General features: G+C 41.1%; 1 protein-coding gene across 2 annotated transcripts in view; it reads right to left on the minus strand.

The window, feature by feature from the left end:
- QSER1 (glutamine and serine rich 1) overlaps positions 1-23,303 on the minus strand; it is a 54,151-nt gene that overhangs the window by 15,100 nt on the left and 15,748 nt on the right. The window contains exons 2-9 of one of the 2 annotated variants that reach the window (XM_044425570.1): positions 15,884-15,996; positions 14,617-14,778; positions 8,589-12,233; positions 7,372-7,562; positions 6,875-6,991; positions 6,049-6,182; positions 5,010-5,212; positions 1,574-1,711 (exon numbers count right to left, since the gene is read on the minus strand). In XM_044425570.1, coding sequence (XP_044281505.1) covers positions 1,574-1,711; positions 5,010-5,212; positions 6,049-6,182; positions 6,875-6,991; positions 7,372-7,562; positions 8,589-12,233; positions 14,617-14,778; positions 15,884-15,996 — 4,703 coding nt within the window. Of the gene's footprint in view, positions 1-1,573; positions 1,712-5,009; positions 5,213-6,048; positions 6,183-6,874; positions 6,992-7,371; positions 7,644-8,588; positions 12,234-14,616; positions 14,779-15,883; positions 15,997-23,303 lie in introns of both variants that reach the window. The other variant, XM_044425569.1, reaches the window with a different exon arrangement.

A 23,303-nucleotide genomic window follows, 5' to 3' on the forward strand; every position in this document is an offset into this window, starting at 1 on the left:
CATTACACATGTGTAATGTATCACACATTATTGTCAAGGCTTTTAGCGAGAATCACCAGCTTTCTTGCCTCTTCAAATCTGTACATCCATTCCCAGTCTGTATATCCATTCCCAATGTTCAAGCATGCATTGCAGGGCAAAGGTTCAGATGCCTCTGAGCATTAACCTGAGTTAACCCAAGATTTGTTGCTGGCAAGACAGACATAGTAATATATGATTTCCTGTAAACTTGATAGATATTGTTAACAAAAAGGCACTTTTGCCATTGAGCAGAATGGAAAGGAAATATAAGCCTGATAGCAGAAAATGCACCTCTCTGTGGCTTCTGGTATATCAGATATTTGGGCCTTTTGGACATCAGTTATTTTTGTAATAGAACGTATTTTCAAATAGCCCACAGGAAATAACAGCAATACTAAAACAGAAGGTCTGCTTGTTTAAAAAAAAGTCCTTATTGTCAATGCGCCATGTGTATATCCAGTGTTTTATAAATTTATCCATTCATTCATTCACATATTTATAGGCCTCCTATAACTGCCAAAAGACCCTCCACGGTCTATGAGGAGGTAGGATTAATCTAACCTCGATATCTGAGCAAAGTGATGGCCTTATGGCCTCTTGACAGCATCTGTATGACCACAGGATTCTTTGGATTCCCAGATCTAAGGTCAGAAATAGAGCTCTGACCTCAGAGCAGGGATCTACACTTTGATACTCCTCCCTGCCTGTCACAGCAATCTTAAGATTAAAGGGAACACTATAATGAGAGGGAGGAGTCTGGGACCCCCAGGATACACGGGATCATGGCAGCATTCCAGCTTCCTTTCCTCCCTGTCTGAAGTGCCTCAGCTAGACTTTCAGAGCAGGGGCACAGAGATCATCTCTGCTATGACTCATTTTACAGAAAAACCTCTGCAGAGGATTATGAGCATTCAATGGATTTATGCCCCTAGTTATGTTCCTATTAAGAATATATATAACCTCTAATTTTCCTCTCTCAAATTTGGATCCATTGCATAAGAATATTTGGCACAAACTGTAAACTTCATTGAAATGGACTGGATTCTTCTTCCAGATTTCAAAGTAAGTTTTTATGTAAATTATATATTTTAAGCAATAGTATTTATTCTAAGTATGCTTTAATATGCTATAAGAGTACCATTTGTTTTCCATAAGATTTCGATACTGACTACAAGAATTATCTGTTACATACTTTAACATTCTACTGGAAAAGTAAAATCAATTCATGCCTCAGCCAGGATTGAAGAGGGCTTCTGAAAAGCCATCCCCAAATGTCTAGGTCAGGATGGGCAGAACGTATCTCTCAAGAAGTTTAGGACTTTAAGCCCCAGCATTCCTGCCCAGTGGTCATACTGGCAGGAGTTTGTGGCAGTTGGAATCTCTCTTCTGCCCAGTCCTGGTCTTGGGGACCTTCTGAAGTGACATTCAGTGAAGAATAAAGAAAACTTTCCATTCATGCACAGAAACATGTAACATGGATCCTTGGCTGTAGGCAGCATAATGCAGTAAACATTAACAAGATAAACCAACAAAGATGAACAGCACACTGTACCATTACTCTTTTCCAATGCCAGCATAGTATCTGGATCCAAGGCAATGCTAACAAGTAGTTCCATATAACTCCTAAATGTTTCCTTCATAGCTCTGGTGTTCAAAAAACGAGCAACAATAGGAGCTGGAGGTCCAGTATCTGAAATAGCAGAAATACAAATAAGGATCACTACTGTATTTTTACTGGCATAGATTTCTTTACCATGACTCTGGTGACCTCTAGTGATCACTGAGAAGAATATAGGTACATCAAGTGTTAGTAGGTGTCGCACTAATTAGGACTGAGCTGTTAAGAGTCATCTATTTTCAAAAGGGTTCACAATTTTTTTAAACAAAAACGAATTATGAAATCTCAGGGTTAGAACTAATTAGTAATTATAAGCTGAAAAGTAATGTTCATTTTCAGACCTGGTTTTTAAATATGTTGCATCAACATTTTCATTTTAAAAACACATGTGTATATTTTGCTTGAGAAACTAATCTGACATTAGCTGAAGTAGAAGTATTAACCAATATCCATAATAAAGACTCTGTGAAACTTATTTATATTTTTAACAGCTATCCTCAGTAATGGAGCTGAGATGTAGCAGTAACTTTTTTTCCCATGGCACAAGTTGTGGACTGGCTATATTTTTGAAAAAAAATATTTTCAGGGCCCATGCAGAGATATTACTTGCCAACATTCATTCAATAAAATCCATGCTTCAATGGCAACCCATAGGTCTGATCTGCATGTAACAACAACTCAAGAGTATGGGTTGTTATGTGTAAACCCTGCACTTGTTGTTAGTTGCGAAGTCGTGTCCGACCCATCACGACCCCATGGACAACATTCCTCCAGGCCTTCCTGTCTTCCACCATCCCCCAGAGTCCACTTAAGCTCACACCAACTGTTTCACTAACTCCATCTAGCCACCTCATTCTCTGCCGTCCCCTTCTTTTGCCATCTATTGTTCCCAGCATTAGGCTCTTCTCCAGGAGAGAGTCCTTCCTTCTCATTAGGTGGCCAAAGTATTTGAGTTTCATCTTCACTATCTGGCCTTCTAAAGAGCAGTCAGGGTTGATCTCCTCTAGGACTGACCGGTTTGATCGCCTTGTGGTCCAGGGGACTCGCAGAAGTCTCCTCCAGCACCACAATTCAAAGGCCTCAATTCTTCGGCGCTCAGACTTCCTTATGGTCCAGCTTTCACAGCCATACATTGCAACTGGGAAAACCATAGCCTTGGCTATACACACTTTTGTTGGCAGGGTGATGTCTCTGCTTTTCAGTATGCTGTCTAGATTTGCCATAGCTTTCCTCCCCAGGAGCAAGCGTCTTTTAATTTCTTGGCTGCAGTCCCCGTCTGCAGTGATCTTGGAGCCCAGGAAAATAAAATCTGTCACTACCTCCATTTCTTCCCCATCTGCACTGTGGTTGAACTATGTCAATCACCAAAATAGCCAGATTTCATAACTCAACAACAACCTGTGGGATTTCTTGATGGTTTGCCTGTTGTCCACAAGCCATAATTAAACCACAGTACAGGGTTTGCAGGTAAGAACAACCTATGATTCAACAGCAACCCACAATTCAACTCATATTTGGTTGTCATTATAGATGAACCAGGTTAATGTCTGCATAAGCCTTCTGTCTTGCTAAATTTAGTTATTATTTAGCATTCAATAGCTGAAGTTCCTTAGGCAGTGTACAGTACATTAAGAAAAAATTACAAAAAATGAAACAATGATAAAAGCAATGCCCATGAAAACCAAGAAAAAACTAGAACCATAAGCTAAATAACACTAAAGTAAATAAAACCAAAGGGGAAAAATCAGTAGGAAAATAAAGGAGCACTAAGAAATAAAAATACAAAATCAGTTCTTAAATGTCTGGGAGAATAAAACACATCAGCTGAAACTGAAAGACCACAGTAGGGGCCTGGTGGACATTTCTGGGAAGGGCATTCTACAGATGAGGTGTCACCGTTGAAAAGATTCCTGTAGCTAGCTGCCCCACTTCATTTTAGAAACATAAAAGCACCAAAACAGAGTGAGTCAGAAGGGTCCTCCTGGGCCATCTAGTCTGACCCTTGGCTCTTGCCAGCTCTACTCATGACATACCTACCATGTGCATGTCCAGCCTATCCTTAAACACCCTCACTGATGGGGCTTCAAAAACCTCCCGTGGAAGCCCATTCCTTACCCTAGGGGTCCTAACCACCAGAAAGTACTTCCTGGCATCTAACTTGAATCTTGGTTCCCTAAGCTTTGCTCCACTGGAATGCATCCTGCCCTCAACTACAGGGGGAAAAAGGTCAAGACCCACCTCTATGTGACACCCCCTGACATACCTATATGTCACTAACAGGTCTCCCTCTGAGTCTCCTCTTCTCAAGGCTGAAAAGACCCAGTTCCCTCAGTCTCTCCTCATATGGCTTACCCTGCAAACCAGCCACCATCCTTGTGGCCCTGTGCTGCACTGATTCCAACCAGGCTCTATCCTTCCTGTAATGTAGAGCCCAGAACTGAAAACAATACTCCAGTGGCAGACGCAACAGAATTGTATAGAGTGTTAGCAACAGCTCTCTCAATCTAGAAGCCACATTTCTGGCTATGCAACCAAAGGTGGCATTTGCCCTCTTGACTGCTGTGTCACACTGCTGACTCATGTTTAGCCTGCAGTTCACCAGTACTCCAAGATCCTTTTCACAAGTGCTGCTCTCCAGCCACTTGTCCCCTAACCTGTACTTATGACACCCATTCCTATACTCCAAGTGCAAGACCCTGCACTTATCACAATGAACACCATCCTGTTGTCCCTGGCCCACTTCCATAGTCTGTCCAGATCTTTTTGGATCCAGAGTACTTGCTCCTCAGTTGTGGCCGCTGCCTCCATTTTAGTATCATCTGCGAATATGATCAGCAGACTAGTCACCCTCTCTTCCAAGTCATTGATGAAATGATTGAACAGGTTCGGTCCCAGAATAGAGCCCTGGGGGACCCCGCTTGTCAGCCTGCCATCCTGATGATTCCTCTCCAGGTACTCATTTTGCATAGGTACCTAGAGAAGGGCATCTGATGATAACTTGACAGTCTGGGTAGGTATGTAAGGCAGCATACTCTCCTTTGGCTAGCCTGGCTCTAGGCCATTTAGGGCTTTAAGGCTTAAAACCAGCACTTTGAATTGGGCCTGGAAACACATTGGGCCTCGCAACCAATACGCATGGAAAGAAATGGTTAGCATACTCTAAAGCAATATAGAAAAATTTGTACTTCCTCACCAATAGGAGCTTTGAAACCATCAACATTGTTGTAGGACAAGACAGTAAATTAAAGTTTATGAAGTCAAATGCTCCTAATATTCTACAGTTATTTTTCAAAAAATGTAGAAAGCACATACTGCTTAAGTGATATTTCAGAGATAAAAATATAAGTACTTTTGAAATAATGGCATTTACCTTCCTCATCACTCTGGAGTTGAGGAGCAGAGGGGAATCCTTCTTTCCATGTTTTTCGTTTCTTTGGTGGTGGTTCAGCCTTTATCTTTGGCTGTTTAGCTTTGGGTTTCACTGAAGCAGCTTTTGTTGTTACTGTTGTTGTTTTTGGTGCTGGGCAATCAGGAACTTTGTTGATGCTAGTGTTTGGCTTGCAATGAATAGTCCTACAAACCAGAGAGAAGAACTGAAACATACTGTTACAAGCACTAGCTTGATTTTTAAAAATTCATTTCAGTGTTAAGTTTTTAATGAGGAATGACTCCTGACCTCCTCTTTTATTTAAAGACAAGTACACCTCATATTGGGCCTAGTCATCCAGTTATGTGCCAGTCTCATGTCTTTAAGATCACATATATATACACAACCTTATTTATTATTTTGTTTATTAAACTTCTACCCTGTCCATTAGCCAGTTGGTTCTCTGGGCAGCTTCCTCCCAACAAACAATATGCTGGTTAAAGACTATCTTGAAGGGATAGTATTTTAATTGTTAAGGGAAGAATGAATGTAATTTCCCATCCAATAGCAAGCAAAAACCCATACAAAGGGAAAGCACTAAGAATGATACTAGCTGGAAAAAAAAGTGAATAACATTGCACAATTCTGAATGAATGACACCCCCATAAAATTACATTTCCATTAGAACAGAGAATAAACTGGTCCAAATGATCTTCTACGCCAGTTTTCCACTATCCTTCAGCTGTTTTGGATTTCACTTCCCATCAGTCCCAGCCAGCATGGCCAATGGACCAGAATGCTGGAAGATGCAATCCAAAACATCTGGACCACACCTGGATAGGGAAGGCATAGTTAGAGGATAGGCAACAAACAGAGTGATTACTAGATTTGTGTGCTTCACACCCACCACTTCTTTGCTTGCAAAACACAAATAGTTTCCTTTAAAGTCCAGAAAAGTCAGTGTCTTGTGATCCTGCTGAAGTACTAAATACTGTCAGAATCAAACAACAATACTCAGAAAAGATGTAAATAAATCAAATACCTTGCAGATTGTACAGGTTTATTTCTTGGTCTCTTAGAACACACCCTAACATATTCTTTCTTGTTTGTATTTTCTATAAACTTCACATATACTCGCTTGTACTTTGATTTTGCATCTCCAAAATACCCAAGATACTGCAAGAAAAAAGGACATAATCCATAATGTACTTATGTGCAATGTTGGTATTATAGAGCAGGCAGTAAACATCAAATGAAACAATGAGTTCTATCCATTCCTTGCATAAGCGGAAGGCTACTTGTGCAATGTGGCTTTCCCACAACCACTGCAACCTCCTGCACTTCCCAAAACCTTCAGGAAAATACTGGAATATGGCAGAGGGGCTATAATGTTGTTGTTATGTGCCATCAAGTCACTTATGGTGGCCTTATGAACAAAAACCCTCCAAAATGCCCCATCTGTGATGGCCCTGCTTAGCCCCTGCAAACCCAAGGGTGTGGCTTCCTTTACAGAGCCAACCCATCTCATTTTTTGGTCTTCTTTTACTTCTTCTGCCTTGGACTTTCCCTAGTATGACTGGCTTCTCCAGTGAGTCTTGCCTTCTCATGATGTGCCCAAAGTACAACAGCCTCAGTTTTGTCATTTTTGTTTCTAGTTATTTTTGCTTCTAGAAGGACTTATAACAGGAAAGGGAAACGGGAGAGAAGCAGGCTGAAACAGTTTGTGCAACTACAGGTCCCATTAATGAAAAAACTGGATACAATTCAATAAATACTTTTTACAGATTTCAAGTTAAAATGTGTAAAATATAATTTATAAAAAATAAGTCAAATATTTGTCATAATACAAATTGAGTATTTGTACTTACACTGTTAGTAGCTGCAAATTCTCTATGACCATCTCGCACTTCAGGAACAAATTTTTGCAACAAAGCTTTTTGAACTTTCCAGATAGCTGGAGGCTCCTTTCCTGTTTTTAATGCAGCCTACAAGGACCAAAGTGAAAATCACCAGTTTCACTTAGCTTATGTTGCACACGCACTTGACAGCTTATGACTTTATATATGTGCAGTAATTAGTTCCAACTAATTGACTATTTCATATACAATTATCTGTATAATTACAAAATAACAGTATACAAAATTGTATACAAAACTGAAAAGAAATATATACCTCTTATAAACTCTAAACATGAGTCATTTGAAAAGAATCACATGTAATTTACATCTGAGACTGGCTAAGTGAAAGCTACAATATATTTACTATACCAAGAAAAACGGAGATAAAATTACATTATACCAGAGTAAGTTTTTTTTTTAGCAAATGTATTAAGTTTAAACTGCTTAAAACAAAATTTGTAAATTACCTTCAGTGATTCTATATCTTCAATCTTCACTACAAATTCATCCCGTTCTCTGTACATGCCTTCGCCTCCACTGTCTCCACTGTCATCCTCAATATATCCTTCTATTGCAACAGATGCCTGGGTTTTTGCTAAGTGGTCTGTATCACTGCCTTCCCGTTCAGATTGTGCTAAGCAGATTTTCACCTGAGGATCTGTCACAGGAATAGTCATACTGGAAGATTCTTTCTTTACAACAGTATTTGCAGTGGTTTTAGGAACTGTCTTCTCTATTTCTGAAGTACAAAAAAAGCAGTCTTAACAATAAAAACTTCAGTTTATTTTAGTATTTAGAATATGAAGATCTTTTTCAGCCTATGGTAAACCATCCAGAAATTGTTAGTGCATAGACTAAAACACTAGTTCCACTGATGGCATTAGCTAATTCAGTGGATAAAGTAAATGCATGACAGAACTGCTTTTAATTAAAGTTTAATATAAAACAAAAGAAAATATAAAGTTTAACACCCCCTAAATATCACCAAGTTATCTACAAATTTAAAAAATGCCCTGCCCACATGGAAGAAGCCAAATATTCAGAATATTCAAAGAAAAAATAGAATGCACGCACACATACTTTTAAAGTCTGGGGTAAACTTAAGGCTATCTCAGATATTCTGGGGTAGAATTTTGACTCTTTCGGCAGGCTGTTTAGCTTAGGTAAGGAACTAAAGTGAGCCGTATAAACAGAACAACTGCTTAAATTTAGTGCAAACATGTTACAATAGTGGAGACCATTCATATATAATTTTTTGTGAACGAAACAGCACGTCTGTTTGTGCTGCCTGAGCACTCTCACTCAGCTCTTCCTTCTAATGGGAATAGCTAAGCAAGCCAGGGACTCTTCAGCTGTAGTACAATTATTATCGTGTTTAAAGTGGGAGCTCTGGCTTGTTGCTCTCTAACAATCCTGAGTCATAATCCATCACATAAGCCTGGCATATAACTCTGGCTTGTCAGGACAGCAAGAAGCCAGAGTTCCCATTAGAGATGTTACACTAAACACATCATAAGGAATTTTGGTTTGTTTAGACGTTTTTACTGGTAGAACAGCCAACTGGGTAGATATTTGCTGACAACATTTTGGACAGAGATTAATAAATATATATCTTTTACTTAAAGTCACTTTAAAACAGAGTCAGTCATGAATTCAGTTTAAAGTGCTAGGATAATAATTTTACCTGGCTTTTTCTTTTTGTCAGAAGTATCATCCAAAGTTGATAATGCAGAAGTGATGCTCTTTTGAAGATCCTGGTTGCCCCCTACAGAATCTTCATCAGAGGAAAATGAAGGCAATGCTTCTGAATTTCTCTTAGGTTCCCCATTACCCTTTTTGTTTGAACTTTCAACACTGCTTTCAAGGGATGCAGGAGTTGTCACAGTCTGTGGTTTTGAAAGGGGATGCAGACAAGGTGTTCTAACAACTGGAGTAACAGGTCTCCTTACACGATTAGGCACACGGACAGCAGGAGCTGAAAACTGTTGTCTGGGTCCAGATTTTAAGAAATCTAAAAAAGATGCGATGAATCCTGTTCTGACTTCTGGCTGTTTTTCTTCCACCTCTTTAATTTTCTGCCTCATTTTTTCTTGATGTTGGTAAGTTTCATGGCAGCTTTCAGGAACTGGACAATATAATAAGTTGGCATCAGTTCCTCTTGGATTTTGACGTTTACCTTGTGCACTTCGCTTTAGCTGCTTCTGGTTTATGTCATCCTCATTAGCGTTTTTAACTTGATTTTGTCCTCTGTCTTTTTGCTTCTGAAGGTCCTCATGTAATAAATTATGGCTTTCATCTTCAGCTTTATTACCATTTTCATCTCTTGGCTGTTGCATAGATATTGGTTGCAATGGGACTTTAGCCTTGCTACCTGTCATTATATTGTCTTTCTCCATATTAAAATCACTATTTGATCCTACACTCTCTTCATTTAGAATCCTACCACTTGAAACAAGGTTGATAGCCTTCATACTTAGTGTACCATCCATATTAACATCATTTTTAACTTCTGATTCATTACTGGTGCTAGACTGCTGTTTAACTAGACCAGAAACCTGTTCCTGCCTCCTTTCAAGATCTGATGTGGCAACTCTACTGGGAATACTTTGATCAGGAGTCTCCATCTGTTGTTGGTCAAGGCTCCTATTTTTTGGCTGCACCGTAGGCACTGCTGTTAGGTTTAGAGTAATCTGCCCTCCGTTCAATGAAATATTATTTATGTTCAATGGCTTTCCAACAACTGTTGGTGAGGCACTGAAGCTAGGAGTCACATGTCTGACATCTACTGTCTGAAACTGAGACTTGGAATTATCCCTATTTTCAACAGCCTGAATTTCTTCTGGATTAGATGTTGATTTGGCAAATTCAGATGGAGTTACACCACATGCTGCAGCAGTTGCCGCCAAAATATCATCGACATTAGACAGTATATTCCTCTCATCATTAAGGAGCATAGACTCTGGAAAACATACAGAACTAAGGGTAACAAACTGATTCTTGGATTCATGATTTTGCTGCACAAAATTATCTTTTGCTGTCAAGTGTTGCTGAAGTGGCTTTGATGGCTCGGAAATGTCTATTTTCATAACTTCAGAGTTTTGAGAATGAAGCTGTTGCTGAGAATGACCTCCATTACTCTGAATCATGTGACCATCCACCTGAAGAAATGAGTGAGTCATCTGTTGAGAGCTCTGAATGCGCTGTGCTTGTGCAGAAATTTTTGTGTGCCCTAAGCCAGACTGCAATATTGACTGCTGAAGCATTTGTAAATCACAGGCAGATTCTAGGAGAACCTGTGCACTAGGTAAGCATAGCTGATGGCTGTGCCTTATGGCCTGAGTGTGCAGCTGTGGTGCTGTGCTAATAACTTGGCCCTGTTGCTCTGAGACTTTAGTTTCATGTACCTTTTGCAGAAGAGAATGCTGCTCGTTTAGTTCTTTACCTTCCACATTTACTTGGGTTGTTGGCAATAAATTAGCTGCCTTTTTAATGTCATGGCTTACTACATTAGTGATATGGCCAATTTGTTGGGTGAGCTGTGCTGCAGAGCTAACCATTCTTTCATCTTTTTTTGATCCCTGAAGAGTAAGCCCAACAACTTGATCTTCAAGGCGAGAGTTGCTTCTGATTACACTTTGAGAATACCGATTATCTGCTTTGGAAACTTTGTAAGCTGTATCCTGAGCGCTAACTTCACCATCATTTAACCTTTGAGGGGAGGAATCAAGAGATGTTTGCTGTTGTAATGCCTGCAAATCTTGCATTGGGAACTGATCTTCTTGTTTAGATGTTTGATACAAGTTAGGGTCAGATTTCCTTTTAACGTAGGACTTTGTATCTGAGGAAGATCTGTTGTTCTGTAATGCTTGTGAGTGACCTGGCATTACAAAAGGAGTTGACTGGACAACTGGCAAAAACTTCTGTGGGGAAGATGACTCTTGAGGCTGAGAATGTAGAGAAATATAGTTCGGGGGAGAGCTAGAGGATGACATATTTTGAGTATGAGGAGAGGAAGAAAATGGAAGGGATGGTGATGTTAAAGATTGCCCTGTTGTATAGGTTTCTGAAAGACTAACAACTGACAAAACTTGTGACTGAGATGAATAGTTAACTTCTGATTGGCTAACTGTTGATAAACCCTGAGAGTGACCTGAAGAATAATTCTGAGATTGGCTGTCTGCAGAAAGATCCCTTGTTTGCCCAGAGTAGTTATCATTGGAAACTGTATTCAATACCTGCTGATCTGAAGAATAACTTAGTGTCTGACTATCAGAAGTAATAGCTTGAGATGGCCCAGCAAAAGCAAGTGTTTTGTACAATGATGGCAGCTTCTCAACTTTGATGGTTGAGAATACTTGTGCATGGCTGACAGATGGCACATTCTGCGACTGTGTTGAAACATAATTTTGTGATTGGCTTACTGACAAGAGGCTTGGAAGCTGGGCTGTAGAATAGATTTGTGCTTGACTTGCTATTACAGAATTCTGACTCTGTGCAGTTTTGGAATAGCTTTGCGTCTGCACAGTAGGGTCTACACTTTGTGGCTTAGGGGTCTTTGTTGACCTTGGTGGCTGCTTTGTAGAACATTGTTTTGCCTTTGCAGTGGAAACAGAGGGAAAACCAGGAGATGGAAGTGCTGATGTATATGACTGAGCAAGTTCTACTGAAACTTGAGAGGCCTTCTGCTGTGGTCCACCACTGCTCACCTGAGTAGCATCTCCAACAGGGCTACAAGATAGGGATGACTGCCGTGAAGTATCCTGAAAATCAGTTCCACTTGCACTTGACAAATAGTTGTGTAGGGAATGTTGTGAACCAGTCAGTTGTGCCTGGACAGACTGTGTGCTTGAAGGCCGCTGATGGTGCTTGATAACACTGCATTCTCGCTGCAGTGCTCTTTCAATGGAGGCAGTAGAACCAGTAAACAGAGTTGAACTATATACCTGTGGAGCCTGCTGAGCTCCTCCAAGTGATGAAGGCAACAAACTGAACTGTGGCTGCAAAAGATGGGGTGCAGACTCTTGAGCAGAGCGATATGTTGAAGACTGTGGTGGTATACTGGTACTTAACACAGAACTGCCCAGGCGCTCAAATGTCAATGCAGCAGGAACTGTGCCTTGGGATGTCTTGATCTGCAATAAAGGGTCATGAGCAGTTAGCAGCCCATTAGATGTTGCACTGAAAGTTGCATCTTGAAGGGGCAGAGAAGGGGTAGTAGCAAAGTTTCTACTGCTAAAAGCATTGGGATGCTGATAAGCTGAAGTAGATGGAAAGGTTCCAGAGGCTGGCAATGCTCCAGTAACAAAAAGCTCTGTTGATGAATGCATTCCTGTTTTAAAAGGGACAGAGAAAAAGGGGTACGATATTAATGAAAGTGTAAAACTCCCACCCAACCACTGAAGCGAGTAATAAACAAGCACACTTTATTTGGACAACATTCATTACAATACTCTATTAATACAGAAGCTGATGATGGGACAATTGTCTTCCAGGAATTCGTTACGGTTTTTTTATCCTACCTATTTGCTGGTGTCTGGTGGCAGGACAGGAGTGAATGGGTGTTGACAAATTGAATGCCTTTCCAATGGAGATCCAACAGAGTCCCTCACAGTATCTCCTAAACATACGTTGCAGATGTTTTTATTTTAGTAAGTTTCTAAATCTGTGATTATACCATCAGTTTGTTGTGTTGTAGAAAATGTTGAATCTGCTGCTGCTTTATTGTTTTTTTTTTTTGCTTTCATGATTTATTGCTTGTGATTTGTTATACCATGTCTTTCTATTATTTTTAGATTTGTAAGCCACTTTGTTAAAGAAAATATAAATAAGATAATTGCCAAGATATTCAGTGTAGATTTTAACACATACATATATACAGTGGTACCTCGGCTCACAAATGCCTCAGTTCATGACCAAATCAGGTTGGGAACAGAAATTTCAGAAAAAATTTGCCTCAGGTCACGAACTCCTCATCGGCTGATGATCATGATTGCAGCCATCTTCCCTGCACGGACACTCCAAACAATAACCTTCTCCTCACCCACCACGAGGGGGAACCATGAGGGCGTGCTCACCTCTGTTGAGGCCTTCCTGGCTCCTCACTGCGGCCCCGCTTCCAAGCTGGAGGAGGATCCCCTTGCAATTGCTCACCCAGCTCTGGGAGAAAGAGCAGGAGTGGGAGGCCGGAGAGGTGGCTGCAGGATGGCTCCCCCACAACTGAGAGAAGGCCACGTCCGCAGGCTGAGGGGAGGCAAGGGCTGGGGCTGGGGCTGGCTGAGCAAGGCCCCTCCCCACCCCTGGGCTCAGCGAGGCAGCCGTGGCTTGGCTAGCAGCCCAGGGACGTGGCTCATACTATATTTTTGTGGTTAAAAAAATTGTTACATATTTATTTATTTATTTATTTAAAACTTGTATATGCTGTTCTCTATGTATAACATAAAGTTATGGTAAAGAACGGATTAACCTTATTTACATTGAACCTTATGGGAAAATTTGACTTAGCTCGTGACCAATTTGGGTCGTGACCAGAATTGTGGAACAGATTATGAGCCAAGGTACCACTGTAATTGTATTGAAATCAATGAGGCATAAACAATATATTTAGAAATCATGCATGAATCTATCCCACCACATAACAAAAGGCTCTAACTTGTTAAACAACAGTATGTTCTATTGCACATATTTGCGTAACAACAGTCTTGGATTGGAAGCCCTTCCAATATGATACTGTGTTACAATTATTGCACCACTGCATTTAAGGCAGTAGCTTGATATGCACAGCAGAACACATGGAGTTCCATATGAGTGAATAAACTACCAGAGGAGAGACAGAACACTCCATCCCTCTTCTGTGCCCAGCACAGGCACCAAGCAGGCAGGTACAGAAGAGAAGCTAACAAGGAGAAACTCTCTGCATGCACCCAGAAGTCTAGAAAAATATTTTGCAAACCTTCGGGGGCTTACTTACAGGACTGAGTTACTTCCTCTAGACTTGCCTGTGGAATATAGGTAATGAATTTTCTAGTTTTAAGGGTTCTGTGTTGACCAATAAACAGTTATGCAGCACTTTCCTCAGTGAAGATACTTATTTAAAACAACAGACTGGGATGTTCATAGTACTCATGACTTCCAGAAAGTCTGCATTTGCTATGAGTATGTTACAATACAAGCCTAACATTAAGAAGCTAGCAAGCCACCAATTTTATGCCCAGTTTTTGAAATACATGAGAAAAGTTTTTTTTATTGCATACAGTAACTTAACTTCTAGCCTGAGGATCTCAAGGAGTATAACAAAATACTGTAAACTGATACACTATCACTCCCAGGAAGTCTCATGTTAGACTGATCCAAGACTAGCTTTGAGACAGATGTTTAGTTACCCATCTTGCCTTTCAAGGAAGTTATACCAGTTTTACAGGAAGATAAAACATATTTATGAGATTATACAGTATTTGGAAAGGAATAAATTAAGTAGTTCAGAATAGCATTTTAACTCCATTGCCATGTCAGTAAAACCAATATGGGTTGTCAAAATACTTGATTAATTAAGATGTGAAACTTTTTTATATGAAAAAGGATATTTTTCATAAAAGGTACATCTCATGGTAGAATGATGAGGAAAAACAATTGAAATTTTAATATTATGTTATTAATCTTTAAAACTTTTACAGGGAAACTATTGCCATGAATACCCCAAATTAGGAAAATGTCACCTGGCTGCCATGCTGGAGCCCTAAATTGTGGTAAGAGAGTGGTTCCTGAAGAAACAGCCTGAGCATTGCGGGATTCAATTGCGGAGAGGAAATTCATAACTGATGTTTCTTTAGTGTTGCTACTGCCACTGTGCATAGTGTTATCAAAAATTCCAGAAAGACCTATAAACAACAAACATAATATATAAGTGTGATCCTGAATCCTGTTAACTTTTCACAATAATGTGAGTTAATAGGGAACTACACATGCACATTTAAGTACCCAACCATGCATTTATTAGCTATGAAGTTTAACTATAAGATGCCACTGGCTGATCCTGGGTAGGTTATTATCTCCCAGCTAATTAAGCACACGGGTTTACTACAAAGAATAAACAGGGAAGAGGAGAAGGACTGGTTAACAATAGTGGGAGTGAAGCTAGATACAGATATCTAAATACATTTTGCATTTACATTGCATTGGATATAGACTATCCACTGGAAGATGGTGGGAAAACATATTAGCTGATTCTATCTTTCTTCTGCTGCCTTATGCCTGTGCAAAAACTGCTCTAGAGGATTGGGGATCCTCCTAAACAGTATGTGAGGCGGCACTGGGAGTTTCAGGAAGAAAAATAGAATCATGAAGCATGAGCCCTCCCCATTTTCTTCTAATAAGGAGTTCCCATTGGATCTTGGCCCCATCCATGAAAGAAAGAACTCTTCCATTTGTGGAAGGGCAAAACTGAATCCAATCCACTAGATTAATTGTATCACCAATGTCATATAGCATCAACTACATCCTGAACTGTTAACTTCTATTTAAAATAACTACCTTGAACTGTACAGATCTGTATCAAGGCACATGTATGAATCAGACATCTAACTTTAAAAAGCATAAGAATAGCAGCACTTTCTTTGAAAAAAGCTGCATATTTAGTTTTCACTTTTAAAAACTGTTCATATTTCTAGGGTAAAGAAATTTGATCTTCAATATTCCAGGCAAGCAGGGACCCAGAAAACAGGAAAGATACATTATTTAAAACATTTATACATTTTAATTTGATGAGATAGATAATGGCAATATCCAGAAGGCACAATTATATGCCACTGCCTCTTCTAACTTTGATACAGTGTTTTTATGTTTCATAAATATTAGTTAATAAATAATAACAAACCCTTCAAACACTCTCCAGCAAATGGGTTCTATATCTTATGGACATCTATCACACATGTACTTGACTTTATACAGAAGTCAGAAATGTATGCTTTAAACTGAAGCTATTACCAGTGGAATGAGGTGTGGTAGCATATGCAGGAAGCTGATGAGAAGCTGTGAATGTTTGGCGGTGAAGAAGATCTGTTTCCGAGGGAGATGGATGTCCTCCTCCATAGCTTAAACTGAAAAAGAAAATTAAGAGTGATGAGCACCTACAGCTGGAGGGAAAACAAAAAGTCTGACAACCAGTCAAAGTGATAGAGCAAAATAATATCAACAAGCTCTGGGTGAGCAATGACTGATCTGCAGTGGTATCAGTTATTGCAACTTAAGATCCTTCTGCATCAAAGCATGTTTTAGTTAACAAAAAAAGTATCTGAAATTTTAACAAACCAAAATAGAAATTTGTATTTTTACTTATTTTAGAGAAAGGTTGTACAGGTTTTACAACATTTTGCTATTGTGCACCATTAGATTCCCTGAAACATTATTCTGGTAGTGGTGGTGTTTTAATTCTGTGGCTCAAGATATTTAAAGGGAAGCCATAAAAAGAAAAGTGAAGGTATATTTTAGAATATGTAAGGAACTGCAAATGTGAAAACTGGTACATACATTTTTGCTGCCCTTAGTTGGTCATTCCTATCCACATTTTGTGTCTGATCTTGTATTGTGTCTCAAAAATGCAGTATGAGTTCAGGAACAGACCACTGCTTTCCTCCCCTCCTTCAAGTTTGGAACTAAGGAGTAGGTGGGATTTTGCTTGGAATCATGTTGAACTTGAAAGACATTCTTAGCACCTTGCAAGTATAGCACAAGAGCAAGTCCTGGTCTTCCTTTCCAGGTTCAAGCTGCGTAAGGGAGGGCTACTTTTCTGTTTCTGTGGTGCCTGGACACCCTCAATGGACAGAGTCCATTGCCAAGCCCTTGCCACTCCCCTCCTACATCCAGCTCAGAGCTTAAGTGTAGGTCTAGTGCTTGTTTCTTTAACACAGTCACACTTTCTCCCAACCCTGGAGATGAAGAATTAATGGTAATTGTGCTGAGTGACTCTGAAATTCAGGGCAACAGTGGAAATGACACATGCTTTCCTCTTTTCTCCATGGTTTGGGAGAAATGTTGACATGCATCAAGGATTCACCTCTCCAGCATCCTAGTCTGGAATATCAGCACCTTGTGCTGCCTCAGCAGGACAGATTGCAGATTCTGTTCTTGTATTGTCCAGGAGTCTCTCTACTGAGCTAACCAAGGCTGCCTTGGTTGCAATGCTGAAGTTCCTCAGGGTGTCAAGTTGGGAAATGTTAACATCCATGGAACAGCTCAGGATTTTATGGACTGCATAACAGCCATGGGTCTGTTTCAACATGTCATGGATCCAACACGTTTAACAATGTAAGCTCTACTCCCCCAGCTAGGCATGGGGGAAGTGATCTGAAAGTGGGGAATCTCAAATCAGTTCCTTTGTCATGGTCAAATCACTGCTTGCTGAGATTCAGACCAAGATTTAGACTGTTGATAGACTGCAATCATAAGATGATTCCAGATCAGGGAGATTCTTTTATTACAGGAAATTCCTCTGCCAACTTCGCTATCCTTCCTTTCAGTAACATGGTAAAACTGCCCTCTATGCTGAGACATTTAATGGCTTTAAATAGTATGAAAGCTAAGGTGAGCTACTACTACTCTTAACATGTCTAGTTGTTTTGAAGTTCTGCGATCAACTGTGATCGCGCCCATACAGGGAAGACGGACGCAATTGCGATCGTCACCCGATGCGGAGCTCGCGACCTGCGCCAAAATTTTTCTGAAATTTCTGTTCGTGACCCTATTTGGTCGCAAGCTGAACAGTTCATGAGCCAAGGTACCACTGTATTTATATTTTTCATTTTACTCTATTGCATGAATTATTGCTAACCATTCTGAGAGCTTTGGCTACTGGCACTATAGAAATGAAATACAGAATAATAATAATTGATGCTTGTTTATGAATCCCAGTTTGGCTGGGGATACTAAATCATATTTTCAAGTTCAAATGTCATAAGCTATCCCCATCATAGCTAGCATGCCTGCTAGTACAAAGAGAAAAAGTTATATACACTAACAGGTTCCTTGCATACAAGCTGGTTTATTAAGCTTTGGATTTACACTAAATAAATCTAAAGACCTAGTCTGAAGTTTTATACAATGGTTTTACAACCTGATAAACAATTTCACAAGCATACTTTTAGCGCTTTTCCACATCTTTTATTAAAAGTAAAACCACTATGTCCCAGTATGTTCACCTTAAATTTCCAGTGTGTTCATGGAATACATATTCTCCCCCCTGCAAAAAAAAAAAAAAAACACACACAACTTTTCCACCATCAGATAGGATGGGGAAAGCTTCCATCCATTCCTCAATGAATGGAAAAATGGAGAAACTTAAGCATAAAGGAATGTCAAAACAACACCAGACCACATGACACTGTGGCCTGGATTGACAAAGTCCTGCCACAAGACAAGCATTTCCCCCTTTAAACTGCATACTGCCAAAAAAAAAAAAAAAAAATCTAAAAAAATTAGGGGCCCTCAGAAAGGATTTGTGAAGGGGGCATGGGAAGCTACAGTGAGAAGGGCATCAGAAACAATCAAGCACATGCATTCTCTTTAAGAATTATGGATGTAATCATATGCATTTAACTAAAACACCATTATTTTAGAATATCTTTTTCTGAATTCGTGCTAAAGTCCTATTTTTATATTAAATAATAAAGTTAGCATGTGCAAATCAGCACACTTCAAGAAAAATCTACATAGTCGCCACATTCATCTGATCCTTGACATGAAACGCTTATTTGCAGAAATGATAGAAGAGAAACCAAAGGTACTCATCTGCAGAGAGAACAGGCAGTTTGAAAAACATGGACAACAATTCAGCAGCAAAACATTCTTTTAGGAATTCATTTGTGCAATTCACCCTTGATTCATCAAGCCCTTTCAAGTTAAGACAGACAATGAATCAGCTCAGCTACCTCCATGCAGTAACTACAAACTATTAGCTGGTATGTCATAACTATTTTTGAAACAGGTCATGGTAGGTCATGAAAAAGGACACACAAAACTTGATAGAGCTTTCCTGTAACAGATCTGTATTCCATCAATCCAATACCTCTTTCACAGCACCCAAACCCAGCAGCCAGAGAGGGATTATGGCTTAAGTGGGAGAAAACATGCTATGTATGTAGAAAGATCCAAGTTCAATCCTTAGCATCTCCAAGTAGGGTTAGGAAATCATCCACCTGAAACTTTGGCAAGCTTCTGCCAGCAATACTGTTACCTCTGTTCTTATGCTTCAAGAACCCAAGGAACTAAAAAGTAATCTAACACCAGATGGCTACTCTCATCCTCCCTCTGCATAACGAAACTGGGATTACTTAAATTCTGGAAAACTGGATGCTTTTTGTGGAAAGGGAGGCTGATAAAAAAGCTTCTTATTTTCTAGTAAACATTTGACTCTCATTAGCCTACTTTTCCAAAATATCAGATAATCTAAATAAGCAAGACTGACTGATGTTTCTACCACTAACAAATTCACACGCTTAATAGCATGTAAGATAGTATCAAAAGCTTACAAAATGTATAATTACATAGAAATTGATATATGTAAGTAAAAATTAGTATACTCCAACAACAACAAATGAATTTCCTAACTAAGGAAGGAAATAGCATTAGGCAATAGGAGCAGTTAGAAGAAGAAGAAGAAAAAAACTCAGGCCGGAAAGATTGAAAGCTAACGGTTTTGGCAGGAAAAACTCCGTTCCCTCTCCCCTTGGTAGTATATATAGAGCGGAGTGTCCGCCATTTTCTCCAATCTTTGGAGACCGTTGCCACACCATGGAATAAGACGGCATAACAACCTAGTATGTACCGACACAGTCCCGCTTGGTACCAACATTAACAGTATGAGGTACCGAAGCAGTATGATACGGTACCGACAACGAAACCACTCACCGAAACTGAGCGGGGCTGGTAGGTGGGTTGTGTGACTGCACAGATGGCCACTCGAAGAACATCAGTTACAGGTAAGCAACCTGCTTTTCTTTGTCATGGCCTCTGTGCATCACACATATGGGTGAATAGCAAGCTTACCAGAAACGGTGGCGGGAGGTGTCGCTACTGAAGGACGGCAGAAAGAACAGCCCTCCAGAATGAGCAGTCTCGTCTGGCACGCACATCAAGACAATAGTGCTTCGTGAAAGTACAAGGCATAGCCCAAGTTGCTGCCTTACAGACATCCTGGATTGGGACATCCGCAGCGAACACAGAGGAAGCTGAGACCGCTCTAGTGGAATGGTCCCTTGGAACAACAGGTAAGTCCAGCTTTGAGAGTTGGTACACCAACAAAATGGTCTGAACGATCCATTTTGACAGCCTCTGAGACGAAACAGGCGATCCTTGGTCTCACTCAGAATACTTTACAAAAAGTTTATTGGAACGTCAAACAGATTCCGTGCACGACCTATAAAAAGCCAGGCATCGTCTAACATCTAAGGTGTGCAAGGACCTCTCGACTGGGTTCGACAGCGACAGGAAAAAGGCAGGCAGCACAATTTCGTGGTTCAGGTGAAATAGTGTGGCAACTTTAGGCAAAAAAGTAGGGTCCATCCTCAGGACCACCACCTTTTCCTTATGGAAGTTTAAATAAGGTGGATCGATTCGAACAGCACAAAGTTCACTGGCTCTACGAGCTGAAGTAACTGCAACTAAAAAAGCCGTTTTCCATGAAACAAGGCATAAATCTAGAGTAGCTAACGTTCAAATGGTGGTTTTATAAGTGCCTGTAGGACAACTGAGAGACTCCACGTCGGCATAAATGGTCGAATAGACGGGTGTAGATTCTGCAGGCCTTTAAGAAATTTCCAAATAAGCGGCTGTGAAAACACTGACAGCCCTTGCACTACACCACGATAATGTGAAACTGCAGCTGCATAAACCTTAATTGAGGAGGGATTCAGTCCTGAGCGATGCAGGTGCAGCAAAAACTGAAGGATGTTCTCAACCGATGCCGTAAGTGGGTTAGACAAGCTAGATTCCACGAAGGATGAAAAACGACGCCACTTCACCACGTAGGACTTTCGGGTAGACGGTCTTAGTGCAGACTCGAGAATCCGTACAACCTCCTGATCCAAAGAACTCGGTCCCGACAATATTCCCGTTGGTACCGAATCAGTGAGAGGGTCCGACCGATCATGAGGTGAGGTACCTAGTGATCTATTAGATCCCTGTTCTGAAACAGTCCCTTGAGTCAATGAATCCTGCATGCAGTGAGGTTCAATGACGACAGGTTTGGGTAACGGACGGCCCTGTTTTGTTGGGTTAGCAGAAAAATCTTGTGCGAGCGGAAGGCAAAGGAAATTGCCCTTCAAGATCCGAAGGAGAGGCCACCAAGGTGCTATGAGTATCCCCGTGGCATCATTGCATGATCTTCGAGATGACTTTGGTCAGCAGAGGAATAGGTGGGAATGCGTAGAACTTGAGATTTGTCCATGTAATCATAAGGGCATCTCCCATCGATCCCGGTCCTATTCCCGCCCTGGAGCACAACCTTTTGCACACCTTGTTTCTGTTGGTGGCAAAGAGATCTATGTCCGAATGTCCCCACAGTTGGAACAATTGGGTGCAAACTTGGTGGTTTAGTTCCCATTTGTGGGTGACTGACATGCGTCTGCTCAAGGAGTCTGCCTCTTCATTGTCAGTCCCGGCAGATGGACCGCCAAAAGGGTTATGCCTCTTGAGATACACCACTCCCAAATGTCCATGGACAGGCGGGCCACGGTGGTGGATTTTGTGCCACCCTGCTTGTTGATATAGAATACCGCTACTATGCTGTCTGATGTGAGCTGTATCACACATTGGTGAAGAACAGTTTTGAAGGACTGTAGTGCTTTGAAGATCGCTAACAGCTCGAGGTAATTTATGTGGCTCAGCAATTCCTGGCGGTTCCACATGCCTTGGGATCAAAGCCCTGCGCTCACTGCACTCCACCCGACCAACGAAGCATCGACGTATAGAGTCCTCGTCGGGTGAGAGGTAATGAACGGGATCCCTACATTCAGATTGGGTGGAGAGACCCACCAAGTCAATTGTTGTAAGCCGCCCCGAGGTTTCGGCAAGGGGCGGCATAGAAATGCTATAATAATAATGATGATGATGATGATGATGATGATGATGTCTGTAAAACAGCGCGGGGTACATGAAGAAGTTTGTTCGGTGAATCTCTTTGTGGACGAAAGTTCTTGTTGAACCAGAGCTGAAGTGGACAAAACTTCAGCCTGGCATGTGGGACAATGGCGACCATGGCTGCCATGTGACCCAAAAGTCTTTGTATGGAAAGCGCTGTGACTAAGCAGTCTTGTCGAATCCGAGAGATGCAGGCACAGAGGCTGTCCTGACGAGCTTGGGGGAGGAATGCCCTCGCCACCATAGAATCGAGATGAGCTCCGATGAAGTCTATCACCTGTGTAGGAACAAGGGATGCTTTTTCACTGTTAATGCAAGGTCCAAGGTTGTCCAGTAATGTACAAACAGCATGAACAGCTGAGAGTAGGGTTTCACGGGTCTGTGACACTATAAGCCAGTCATGCAGGTAAGGGTAGACTTGGATGCCCTGAAATCAAAGATGAGCACAGACGGGAGCCATACATTTTGTGAAGACCCTCGGAGCCGTGGCCAAGCCAAATGGAAGGACATTAAACTCGTAAATGTCAGTTCTGACGGTGAAATGTAGAAGACACCTATGACTCTGGTGAATCGAAATATGGAAATAGGCATCCTTTAAGTCAATGGAGGCGAACCAATCCTCTCTCCTCAGCAGCAGAAGAATATTTTGGAGGGTAGTCTTCCGAAATTTCTTTGGTTTGATAAATTTGTTGATATTCCGGAGGTCCAAGATCGGACGAAGACCACCGTCTCGTTTCAGGACCATAAAATATCCAGAGTAGAATCCATGCAGTCCCTCGGAACTGGAAACCCGTCGAATCACTCCCTTCTGAAGCAGTTGTCACACTTCGTTCACTAACACCGGGGAGCGCAGTGTAAATCGAATCGGGCTCGATGGAGGAACAGTATCGAATTCTATTCTGTATCTGAGCTGAATAACTGACAGGACCCACTGATCAGATGTAATGGACTCCCAAATGGGGAGTCGGCCTTGCAGCCATTCCCCAAAAGAGAGGGGGAAGGGTGGGTATGGAGGTGGAGGAGAGTTTCGCACGTCCCATCAGCGTTGACGCTTCTCGGTATCGAAACGTCGACGATTTTGTGGAAAACGCTGATGAGGTTGTTGCCTTCTGCGTTGTGGCCTCTGTTGGTACTGTCACTGTGGCAGCTGATAGCGGTAGGATGGGCGTGACCATGACCACTTACGTTTGTTCTGTCCGGGCAGTTCCCTGTGTCTGACTGTCATCCGGGATTCATGGCTTGACTTTAACTTGTGATTGGTGCGGGAGTGAAA

This window comes from Varanus komodoensis, unplaced genomic scaffold, assembly GCF_004798865.1.
Source record: "Varanus komodoensis strain SLA01 unplaced genomic scaffold, ASM479886v1 scaffold16, whole genome shotgun sequence".
In the NCBI taxonomy this organism is placed as follows: domain Eukaryota; kingdom Metazoa; phylum Chordata; class Lepidosauria; order Squamata; family Varanidae; genus Varanus; species Varanus komodoensis.